This window comes from Oncorhynchus kisutch, linkage group LG26 (genome assembly GCF_002021735.2).
Source record: "Oncorhynchus kisutch isolate 150728-3 linkage group LG26, Okis_V2, whole genome shotgun sequence".
NCBI lineage: Eukaryota > Metazoa > Chordata > Actinopteri > Salmoniformes > Salmonidae > Oncorhynchus > Oncorhynchus kisutch.
In genome coordinates, this window is record NC_034199.2 from 8,786,591 (window position 1) to 8,798,972 (window position 12,382).

The 12,382-nt window shown below is 47.6% G+C and overlaps 1 protein-coding gene across 4 annotated transcripts in view; it reads left to right on the top strand.

The window, feature by feature from the left end:
• Positions 1-12,382, top strand: part of hdac4 (histone deacetylase 4) — a 216,077-nt gene that overhangs the window by 154,264 nt on the left and 49,431 nt on the right. For all 4 annotated transcript variants that reach the window (XM_031805646.1, XM_031805647.1, XM_031805648.1 and 1 more), the window contains 5 exons: positions 1,321-1,423; positions 4,103-4,149; positions 7,197-7,304; positions 11,464-11,519; positions 11,709-11,796. In XM_031805646.1, the coding sequence (XP_031661506.1) occupies positions 1,321-1,423; positions 4,103-4,149; positions 7,197-7,304; positions 11,464-11,519; positions 11,709-11,796 (402 nt within the window). The remainder of the gene's footprint in view (positions 1-1,320; positions 1,424-4,102; positions 4,150-7,196; positions 7,305-11,463; positions 11,520-11,708; positions 11,797-12,382) is intronic.

The window sequence follows — 12,382 nt, forward strand, 5'->3', positions numbered from 1 at the left end:
TGCTAAATGACTAACATGTCAAATGTTAACTGGCTTTCTTACATTGTATCCCTCATTTCAGCACGGATTCAGAAGTAACATGACAGGTTAAAGTAATAGGACAGGTTAAAGTGTGGCCAGCTCTGGGGTTTCACCCATATAGTCTATTTTTTTTCTTCTCGATCATTGCAGAGACTAAGGAGAGGAATCCACTTTGGAGTATAAATTCAGGTCCCCTGTCAGAGTAACTGAGGAAGCTTGTTTGCCAACCGATCTCAACAGTATAAAGTGTCTGCCTTTCCCCATCCAACCTGGACTATTGAGATGGACCTGTTCCTCCACTTTCAGACCCTTTCTGACCAGGAGAGGGCAGTGTTAAACCAACCTTCCCGTTGACAAAACACCCTACAGCAAGTTGCCCGTAGGGCAAGCCGTTGACAAATCCTAACCATAACCAATCGGGGGGGGGGGGGGCTTACGGGGTTGTTTTTGAAGTTTTATGTTGTTTTGAAGCGCTGGTAGAGATTAAAAGCTGCTAGTGGGTTGAAGCTGAATTTGAGCTAATAGTGGGTCTTATCATAGTGGGTCTTATCACGCGCTGCACCTGTTCTGTGACCATCCACTCACACACACGCACACGTGCGCACATATACTTACCACACAGACACACAAACTTGCTCAGCAAGAGGCATGCTTTACTCTTCATCTGAGAGCTATTAACACAGTTTAATGGTTCCTAAATGGGGATGATCTATCCTGCATCATACTCTGCGCTGTGCGTGTTTGTGTCTGACTTCTTCTGCATCTCACTCGCTCACTGCGTCAGCGCTACGCTTGGTTGCATAGCTGCCGTCTCTGTTTTTCCTGAATGGCACAAACAAACAAACAAGTCCCATCCCCAGACTTCCTCCCCTCCCTTCCCCTCTGCTCTCCTCTCTCACTCTCCTGTCTTTCTCTCTTTGTCTCTCTCTTTCACTCACACACACACACACACCCTTCGGTCCCCCTTTACGACCCCCACTGTAACTAATTGGAGATTCCTGGCTACAGGTGTTACCCTGTCCCCCCCTCCTCTCCAATCCTCCTCAACTCCCTCCTTTTCATCTTTCCATCCCTCCTGTCCATCAAAAGCTCAGGTGACCCTTGGGGATTAGTAAAGCAGGAGTGTGTTATAACTAATGGATAAAGCATCACAGATACAGGTGTCATAGTAAGTGTTACCAACTCTCTCTCGCTCTCTCTCCCCCTCTCTCTCTCACTCTCTCACTACCCCTCTCTCTCTCGTTCTCTCTCCCCTCTCGCTCTTTCTCTGTCTCTCGGTCCCTGTGTGTCTCTCTGCAGTGTATCCGAGGGCGGAAAGCCACTCTGGAGGAGTTGCAGACGGTTCACTCTGAGGCCCACGTCCTTCTGTATGGAACCAACCCACTCCGACAGAAACTAGACAGTAAGTCCTACACCAGTGCTGATCTAGGATCTGTCCAAATAATCTAATTAATTATGATCTAAAAGGCTAAACTGACCCTAGATCAGAAAACCTACTCTGAGATGCTTTGTGGATATGGCCCATACCCAAATGGATGTTGGTGCTTAATACACTATACAGGATCAGTTGTTTAGATGCTCTTCATTATAGTGAGGGTGAATCCCAACTTCCACTGAAGTCAAATTATCACAAATTATCACTCCATCATTAAGTTTGCTTTCGACACAACAGTGCTGAGCCTGATCACCGACAATGATGAGACAGCCTATAGGGAGGAGGTCACAGGAAAAGGCGGGCCGAACAGGCCCCATTAACATTGATGGGGCTGTAGTGGAGCGGGTTGAGAATTTCAAGTTCCTTGGTGTCCACATCACCAACAATATCATGGTCCAAATACACCAAGACAGTCATGAACAGGGCACAACAAAGCCTTTTCCCACTCAGGAGCCTGAAAAGATTTGTCATGGGTCCCCAGATCCTCAAAAGGTTCTACAGCTGCACTATTGAGAGCATCCTGACCGGTTGCATCACCGCCTGGTATGGCAACTGCTCGGCATCCAACCGTAAGCTGCTACAGAGAGTAGTACGTACAGCCCAGTACATCACTGGGGCCAAGCTTCCTGCCATCCAGGACCTATATACCAGGCCGTGTCAAAGGAAGGCCCAAAAAATAGTCAGAGACTCCAGTCACCCTTGTCATAGACCGTTCTTTCTGCTACCACACTGCAAACGTTACAAGAGCGCCAAGTCTAGGTCCAAAAGGCTCCTTAACAGCTTCTACCCCAAAGTCAACAATTAATCAAATGCCCCCCCCCCCCCCCCCTTTGTTTTTATACTGCTGCTACTCACTGTTTATTATCTTTACCCCTGCATGTACAAATGACCTTGACTATGTTATTGTGACTTTGTTATTGTGACTTTGTTATTGTGACTATGTTATTGTGACTATGTTATTGTGACTTTGTTATTGTGACTATGTTATTGTGACTATGTTATTGTGACTTTGTTATTGTGACTTTGTTATTGTGACTATGTTATTGTGACTATGTTATTGTGACTATGTTATTGTGACTTTGTTATTGTGACTTTGTTATTGTGACTTTGTTATTGTGACTTTGTTATTGTGACTTTGTTATTGTGACTTTGTTATTGTGACTTTGTTATTGTGACTTTGTTATTGTGACTTTGTTATTGTGACTTTGTTATTGAAAATGTTGCTGTGTTTGTTTTTATTTACATGTTTTCTTTAGCTTATTTAGTACATATTTTCTTAACTCTCTTTCTTGAACTGCATTGTTGGTTAAGGGCTTGTAAGTAAGCATTTCACGGTAAGGTCTACACCTGTGACAAATACAATTTGATTTGATTTGATTTATATGCACAAAGTACAATACATGAACAGGATTGCCTCCAGTATGAGAGTGTATACGACAATAACAGTCTCCCGTAGACTGCTATCCACCCCCCCTCTCTCACACCTCCGCTGTCGGTTATTACAGGGCAGAGCTGGTCTAATGATAGTGTTCCTCTACCAGACCGGTATCAACTTTATTATCTGCATTATAGCCGTCTGTGTGAAGAAAAAGCCAGGAAGCTCCACAGAATTTGTTTTGTTTACCTAAACAACCACCATTTTATTTGTTGTCGTTCCGTTCTCATGTTATCTCGCCACAGTTGGAGCTCGTTCAAGTCTGTCCCTAAGCTCGGTCAAGGCCGCTACCTCTCTGCCAATAATGACCACACGCGCGCACACACACACGCACGCACGCACGCACACACACACAATGTTCCATGACATCACCCCTCTGTGTTTACTCCCTCCACCCAAAGTGTTCTGATCCATCACCTAAATATTTTGTATTGGTTGAGAGGGAGACTGACGGCTTGGCTCAAACATCGAACTATGACCACCCTGGCTGTCATATCGGAGTTAACCAAGCAGCGCCTGTCGAAGAACAGTCATTTTGTCCCAACATTTTTAGTTACAGTAGCACCGTGTACATTTTGCTCTGCCCGGTGTACCCCTGAAGGACTCCCAAGTACCCGCAGGAGAAACACTGTTTTGGACTGTTGGACTTTCCGTATTTCCACTTGCACCATTTTAAAAGTGTTTACTTCAAATATGTGTGACTATGTTATGTATTCTGTCACGCGTCAATGCTCTAGGAGGGTCTGCTATATGAATTCATATTAATGCAGAAGTGTAATGATCAACTCAGGACCCACTAAGAATCGTGAATGGTCACCTAGACACATTTGAAATGTTCAGGCCCAAAGGTGAAATGCTGCTCTCTCGATTAGACGGCACTACAAAATCATACACACATACACAGGTGTAGCCTATGTTCTCAAATCACGCCGGGGTGTTGTTTTAAGGGTGTGGGGTTTCCACTTTACAACGTTTTTGCTAGAATTAGTACGGGTCAAGATTCGTTTATATCTCAAAGGGGATGACATGTCTAAGTTGACGTTGTAGTCATCTTGCAGATGCTTCTTGACTGGAGAGACTGGTAGGGCATACTGTGTGACAAGGGAGTATTCTGGCGGTTGCCTCTGACCTTTCTCTCTCTCTCTCTCCCTCTCTCTCTCTCTCTCTCTCTCTCTCTCTCTCCACCCCCATTCTGTCTCTCTCCCTCTCAGGTTCATTGACTCCCATGTTTGTGAGGCTGCCTTGTGGAGGGGTAGGGGTAAGTCACTCCCTACTTATTCTCCCCTGTCTAAATAATGGTGTTGTGTGTTATCCCACACACACACACACACACACACACACACACACACACACCACCCTGGAGCACCAGAGGCAACCAAAACTGTTGCTCTGCTTTCTGTCGAGTGGGTAATTGTGACCATATGTTTTCTATAAACAAGCTGTGTCCTGTAGAGTGGGTGGGAGGGCGCTGTCCGTGTGTTGAGGGGGACACTGGAGGGGAGGGGGGTATGGGGGAGGTTGGGGGGGGGCAATGCTGTGTGTGTGTGCTGTTCCTTCAGTGTGATGGTTGGGAGGGGGGGGGGGGGGGGGGGGGGGGACAGGTAAGAACAAGGTCAGCTGGGTTAGTGTATGTGTGTGACCCTCTCTGTATGCTTGCATTTCGTTGTCTTCATGGGGTGTGTGTTCCCTTGCGTACTGTATGTGTGGGAGTGTGTATTGGAGTGTGTGAACTCAGATTGTGTGTTTGTTGCTCCCTAGATCAATATGTTGACAGAGGTCTGATTTTCAATCCCTCTCCCCCTTACCTCTCTCTCTCTCTCCACGGAGAGCATCTAGCTGGGTCTGTTGTTCTGCCCGCCGCTGCCGGTGGGAAACAGAAGGGGCTCTGCTCTGTTTTATGGAAATGAGGGCTAAATTGTTGTCTTCCTGTAGTCCCAGCACAGCGCCTCGCCTCATCAAATTACCCTGTCAGCCTGAGCAGAACTACCACTCTTTCATTCCAACACGTTCCCTCACTCTCTTTGGTTCCCTGGTCCCTCGTTTTCCTCTCTCTTTTATCCCCCTATCGCTCTTGGTCGTACTGGCGTGCGTCTTTCGCCTCGTCTTCCTCAGTCTCAGTCTTGCAAGTCGCTTTCGTCAAAGGCTGCTCTGCCCTTCCGACGTTGCACTTTCTTCTCCTTTAGGGACTAGTGACATACTTTTGGCGCTGTGTCCCTCCCTCCCTCTCTCAATCTTTTCTTTCACTTTTTTTTACACACTCCTCAGTTCATCCCAGGGTACATTGTCACATTTCTTTGTCGTCTCCCTTTTTTTTTTTTGCTTGATCACTCGATTACTGTATCATTCATTTCCTTGATGACTTCCTCAATCACTCACTCACTCACTCACTCACTCACTCACTCACTCACTCACTCACTCACTCACTCACTCACTCACTCACTCTGGTGCAGCCGTCACTCTTCATTCAACTCCCCCGTGCCTTCCCCCCCCCAACCTATTTCCCTCCCCCTCCCTCCCCACTGGTCTTCTTTGCATCGTAAATGCATCGCAGACTCATAATTTGTGACAAAGTCCTTCTTGGCGTGACTTGAAAAGGCCCCCTGTTCTCCTTTTCTTTTCTAACTCTAGCCTTGAGCGTTCATGCCGTTGGGATCGCCAGAGTCAATGTATGCTGAGTCTATCAGCGACCCAGAGGTTCACAGAAGGTCCCAGGTCCCCACAAACTCCCTCTCGCTCTATCCCTTCTCTACCTTTACGTTGCCATTGTAGTCATTCAGCGGACGCTCCTATGCAGAACAACTTACAGTTAGTGCGTTCATCTTCAGATAGCTAGGTGAGACAACCACATATCACAGCCACCGTACGTACGTTTTCATCAATAAAGTAGCAGGGTCAGAGCTAGTGGGGGAGGGGGGTGAGGAGGTAGTGGGGGGTGCTGTGGAATTATTTTAGATACTGTTTGAAGAGGTAGGGGGGGGGAAGCTGGACCCACCATTGGTGTGCCAGGACAGAGAAGAGCTTGGAGGGCCAAGACGGCTAAGAGATCAGAAGTGGCAGAACGGGGTGCTCGGGTTGGGGTGTAGAGTTTGAACATAGCCTTAAGGTAGGGAGGGGCAGTTCTTCTTGCTGCTCCATAGGCAAGTGCCATGGGCTTGTAGTGGATGCGAGCTTCGACTGGAAGCCAGTCTCTCTCTCTCTCTCTCTCTCTCTCTCTCTCTCTCTCTCTCTCTCTCTCTCTCTCTCTCTCTATCTCTCTCCTGCCTATCTTTCCCTCTGCCAGCTGTTTTCTTCTCCTTAGGTTAGTCCATCTCGGAATTCAACCTTAACCCGGGGGGGGGGGTGCAACAATATGCAGTCTAGTGGTGTGTAGAGGAGTAAAGACGTGTGTAGAAGTACTGTGTGTGCGCGCTGTGATTGGGGCCACGGAGCAGGCGTGTGTCAGCATAATCAGCCCTGACGGATGAATGCCTGGCCTCTCTCTCTCTGACCACATGCACACCCCACACCTCCACTACCCCGGGACTAGCCAGCTCCCCCCACCCCATCCCACATCACTCTCCATGCCCCCCCCCCCCCCCCCCCCCCCTTTAAAATATTTAATATTTCTCTCCGTCTACAGTATATCCCTCATCTCTCCCAAACTTCTCCCTTGGCTCAATATTGACACACGTCTGTGAATAAAAGCCATCTCACCTCTCTCCCGGACGTTACAATCACACCTCTACTAGCATGCTTTTGTGTTCCCCCATGGGGTCCCACCAGAAGCACACTCAGGCGGACAGACGTGTGAAGAGCAAATTAGTTCTCCCTACCCTTTAGATTGACGTACAGGATGTGCATGTGTTTGTGTGTTTTTGTGTGTGTGTGTATGTGTGTGTGTGCCAGCAGGATAGTCGTGCATGTACAAGAAACTAAGCCTGGCTGTCCAAACTGAGTTTCTGTCTGTAAGGGGAGTCATTCACATCAGTTGGATTGACCCATAACTCACTCTGAGAGTCTCTTTTCTGCTCAGCAATCAAGTCGCCCCCCCCCCCCCCCCCCCCCGCTCTCCCTGTGCAAGCTTTGATACAATACAAGGGATTTGTAAACACTGTGTGTGGTTAGGGGCTTTTGTATTGTAGCTTGTGTGCGCATATCTTCTTCACTCTTTCTACCTCTGGAATTGTTGGGACTGGGAGGACAAATGGCACCACAGCCATCCTGGTCCAACATTGTCCAATTGTATGCTTTACCCTGTTTACATTGTGTATTATACATGAACATGTATATATCGCGCATTACATAAATGTGTGTTCGTGTTCACAGGTGGACAGCGACACCATTTGGAACGAGGTCCACTCATCCAGCGCGGCTCGTCTGGCTGTGGGCTCCGTTGTGGAGCTGGTCTTCAAAGTGGCGGCTGGAGAGCTCAAGGTTAGTTCCATGTCCCTCGTCATCGTGTGTCTGTCTAGCTGTCTGTCTGAATGCCTATATTACCAACGATAATGCCATCTCGCGTTGGACGCTGAATACTAATGCTAGCCCATCAGGTGAATAGGTGTCAGAGTGGAGCGTTGATCATTAGACCTCATTAACGGTGCTAAAGCTAGCCCCACTCAAGTGAGGTCTATTAATATGGCGCCGAAGAACATGGCTGATGTTTTCAGGCCATAAGCAAAGAAGAAAATGCTCACCCAGAAGCTGCGCTCCTAGTGGCCGGGGACTTTAATGCAGGCAAACTTAAATCAGTTTTAGCAAATTTTTACCAGCATGTCAAATGTGCAACCAGGGGGAAAGAATCCGAGACCATCTTTACTCCACACACAGAGATGCATACAAAGCTCACCCCTGCCCTCCATTTGGCAAATCTGACCAAAATTATATCGTCCTGATTCCTGCATACAATCAAAAACTAAAGCAGGAAGTACCAGTTACTCGCTCAATATGGAAGTGGTCAGATGACGCGGATGCTACACTACAGGACTGTTTTGCTAGCACAGACCGGAATATGTTCCGGGATTCATCCAATGGCATTGAGGAATACACCACCTCAGTCATCAACTTCATCAATAAGTGCATCGATGAGGTCATCCCCACAGTGACCGTATAGAGCTGAGAGCTGCCACTTTCAAAGAGCGGGAGAGTAATCCGGACGCTTATAAGAAATCCCGCTATGCCCTCAAACGTACAAGCAAAGTGTCAATACATGATTAAGATTGAATCCTACTACACCGTCTCTGACGCTCGTCGGATGTGGCAGGGATTGAAATCTATTATGGACTACAAAGGGAAACCCAGACTCGAGCTGCCCAGTGACGCGAGCCTACCAGACGAGCTAAATGCCTTTTATGCTTGCTTCGAGACAAGCAATGCTGAACCATGCACGAGAACACCAGCTGTTCTGGATAACTGTGTGATAAAGCTCTCGGTAGCCGATGTGAACAAAACCTTTAAACAGGTCAACATTCACAAAGCCGCTGGGCCAGATGGGCCTGCGCCGACCAACTGTCAGGTGTCTTCACTGACATTTCCAACCTCTCCCAACCTCTCTTCCAACCTCTCCCTGAGTCTGTAATACATACATGTTTCAAGCAGACCACCATAGTCCCTGTGCCAAAGGAAGCAAAGGTAACCTGCCTAAATGATTACTGCCCCGTGGCACTCACGTCGGTAGCCATGAAGTGCTTTGAAAGGCTAGTCATGGCTCACATCAACAGCATCCTCCCGGACACACTAGACCCACTCCAATTTGCATACAGCCCACACAGATCCACAGATGACACAATCTCAATTGCGCTCCACACTGCCCTTTCTCACCTGGACAAAAGTAACACCTATGTGAGAATACTGTTCAACGACTACAACTCAGCGTTCAACACCAAAGTGCCCACGAAGCTCATCACTAAACTAAGGACTCTGGAACTAAACACCTCCCCCACCTCCCCCAGGTGGTAAGGGTAGGCAACAATGCATCTGCCACGCTGATCCTCAACACTGGGGGGCCTCAGGGGTGTGTACTTCATCCCCTCCTGTATTCCCTGTTCACCCACGACTGTGTGGCCAAACACGACTCCAACACCATCATTAAGTTGGCTGACGACACAACAGATCACCGACAACAATGAGACAGCCTATAGGGAGGAGGTCAGAGAACTGGCAGTGTGGTGCCAGGACAAAGACCTCTCCCTCAATATGAGCAAAACAGGAAAAGATGGGCCGAACAGACCCCCATTAACATCGATGGGGCTGTAGTGGAGCAGGTCGAGAGTTTCAAGTTCCTTGGTGTCCACATCACCAACAAACTATCATGGTCCAAACACACCAAGACAGTCATGAAGAGGGCACGGCAAAACCTTTTTACCCTCAGGAGACTCAAAAGCTTTGGCATGGGCCCCCAGGTCCTCAATAGGTTCTACAGCTGCACCATCGAGAGCATCCTGACGGGTTGCATCACCACCTGGTATGGCAACTGCTCGACATCTGACCATAAGGCGCTACAGACGGTAGTTCAAACGGCCCAATACATCACTTGGGCCAAGCTTCCTGTCATCCAGGACCAAAATAATAGGCGGAGTAAAGCGCATAAAATTGTCACAAACCCCAGTCACCCAAGTTATAGACTGTTTTCTCTGCTACCGCACGGCAAGCGGTACCGGTGCCAAAAGGCTCCTCAACAGCTTCCACCCCCTAGCCATTAGACTGCTGAACAATTCATAAAAATAGCCCCCCCTTCTTGAACTGCAAGGCTTGTAAGTAAGCATTTCATGGTAAAATCTACACTTCTTGTATTCGGGGCGTGTAGAGTTTGATATGATTTGAATTAGGCTTCATTAATTTAGCCTTGTTAGCCATGCTTTCTCTTAACACCTCCAAAACTCGGTAGGAATGCCCCCCGCCCCCTTCCCTACAGCTCTCATTAGCACTTTTCAGACAGACACTCCTCCCCTCCTGCCCGCCTGCTTTCCTGTGTCTGTGGCTTCTCCTGGCAGCGCCGACTGTTGTTTGAACTCCGCGGGGCGGCCTAGTGCGCGGGCATCGCTAATTGGCTAACTCTAATAGTCCCCGCTAACACCCCGGCTTTATTAGCCTGCCCACCACAGCCACCTGCAGAGCTGGGTAAGGTAACGGAGACTTATGATAATCCCTCTCTCAGCCGTTGGCATAGGATGCTACATTGCTAACACTCGCAGAGAGTTTCAGCTAGGACTTAGGGCTTCAACTAGCACGTTCACTCTCCTTCTTGTTCCAGTGGAATTGGAAGCATTGGTTAGGGGAGGCAGTTAGTGCATACCGTAAAATGGATGTGATCTATTGTTATTTGAAGGTTGTTGTTTGGAGTGTATCTGTTGATGAATATGTAAGCCATTTAGTGAACAGCACCGGTTGTTGTTACTGAGATTTATTGACTTGTTTTATTCATTCATGGACTCGTTTGTTCATCCATTCATCTTGATTGATTTATGGAGGGCATGGCTCTCTTTCTAAGAATAATGACCTGAAATTATTCATGAAAAAATGTCTGCGCTCTACATAAGGGTTAGAGATCACAGGAAGTGATCTCCTTGCCCCTTAACCCCATCTTAGCACACACACACACACACGCGCACACACACACACGTGACCCCAGGGAGGGAAACCAGACTCTAACATCACCTGCCCCCCCCCCCCCCCCCCCCCGTGCCTGTTCAAGTGAGCCTTGCATCTGCATCATCAATGTTTCTAAAATAGAACTCAATGGAATCCCATTAATCTCTTTAAATCACACACACTCGCTCTCTCTCGCACACACACAGCTTTTTGAAAGCGGGTCCCTATCGTCAGAGGGAATCTGAGTTCCTTCTGTCCCTCTGCTAGAATAATATCCTCTGCGGCCAGGCGAGGTGGAGAGTAATCCACAGCAGCTGCCTCAACATCATTAGACTGGACTACAGGGACACAGGTCACCTCACCACGTACACATACCACAGTCAGGGCCCCGAAAACACTGGGCGTCCCTACCAGTCCCCATATGTCCCCATATTACACCAGGACCGTAAACAGTCGGCGCAGGAGCAGCGGGAGTCCCACAGGTCCCTACATTAACACAACATCCACGCCTCGCACTGCTCCTCTCAGCTGTCAGCCATACCTTTTGTGTGTGTGTGTGTGTGCGCGCGTGTTTCAAGATGTATTAGTCGTAAGTACAGGATACACATTGTATGCACTGTCCAACGAAATGCTTACTTGTAGGTTCCTTCTCGACAATACAACAACAATGAGAAATAATACAAGATCAGAATATGAACATAAAGTAAATGGCTCAGTAGAATAGAATAAACATTTTTGCGTGTGTGTCATCGGCAGTGTCTGACCCTCCTCCCTGTCAATGGCAAAGCAATTAAGTGTGAGCCACAAGGGGATTTAGGGTCATAGAGGCAGAGAACTGAATACTGCATGGAGAAACTGGAATGTGTGTGTGTGTGTAAGTAGGTATTTTCGTGTGTATTTTTGGGGTTATGTGTTTATCTGTGCTATTGCAGTACGAGTGTCTGAGAGGGAGCCATGACACCCAAGGCCTTATGGGTAACATGGCTCCCTCTTCTCTGATTGGCAGAATGGCTTTGCTGTAGTCCGGCCTCCTGGACACCATGCGGAGGAGAGCACACCTATGTAAGTCCCAAGTCATTTATATTTCTTTCTTCTCATTGGATCAGTTCTTATTGTTATGGAAACGGTATGAGATTTCGAGCAAAATCGAATTATTAGAACCCTAATCACAATACCTATTGGACTCGATGTATATTCTTTCTTTCTCTCTATCACTCCTCCCCCTCTCTCTCTCATCACTCCATAACACAGGGGATTCTGTTACTTCAACTCCGTGGCCATCGCAGCTAAACTTCTGCAGCAGAGGCTCAGTGTCAGTAAGATCCTGATTGTGGATTGGGTGAGTTCACCTTGGACCTACTGTGCTTTCACACAGAATAAGGTGGGGCTCAGTCATTAGAGAATGGCGCTTGCAAGGGGGTAGTGGGTTCGTTTCCCGCTGATGCCACCCAAGCATAAAATGTATGCACGTATGTCTTTAAGTCGCTCTGCATAACATTGTCTGCTCAATGGCATATATTATTATATAAAATAATGTGACCTATCTTTATTAACATTTGTTCATGTTCTGCGTAGGGCATGTCCCCGACAAAAAAACATCTTTGTCGAACCGAGAGCCACCTTTTCAGCACATTTTTAAATGTGTATTTTTCCCTATATAGACACACCCTATGTGTTAATAAAAACAACTATATATAGGCTACTGAGCTTGTCTGATGCTTTAAGCACACTGTGATGCATTAATTAAGACACACAAATGACTCAAGAGGGAGCAGTACATGACGAAAAGTATGTGGACACCTGCTCGTCGAACACCTCATTCCAAAATCATGAGCTGGTCCCCCCTTTGCTGCTATAACAGCATCCACTCTTCTGGGAAGGCTTTCCACTAGATGTTGGAACACTAATGCGGGGACTTGCTTCCA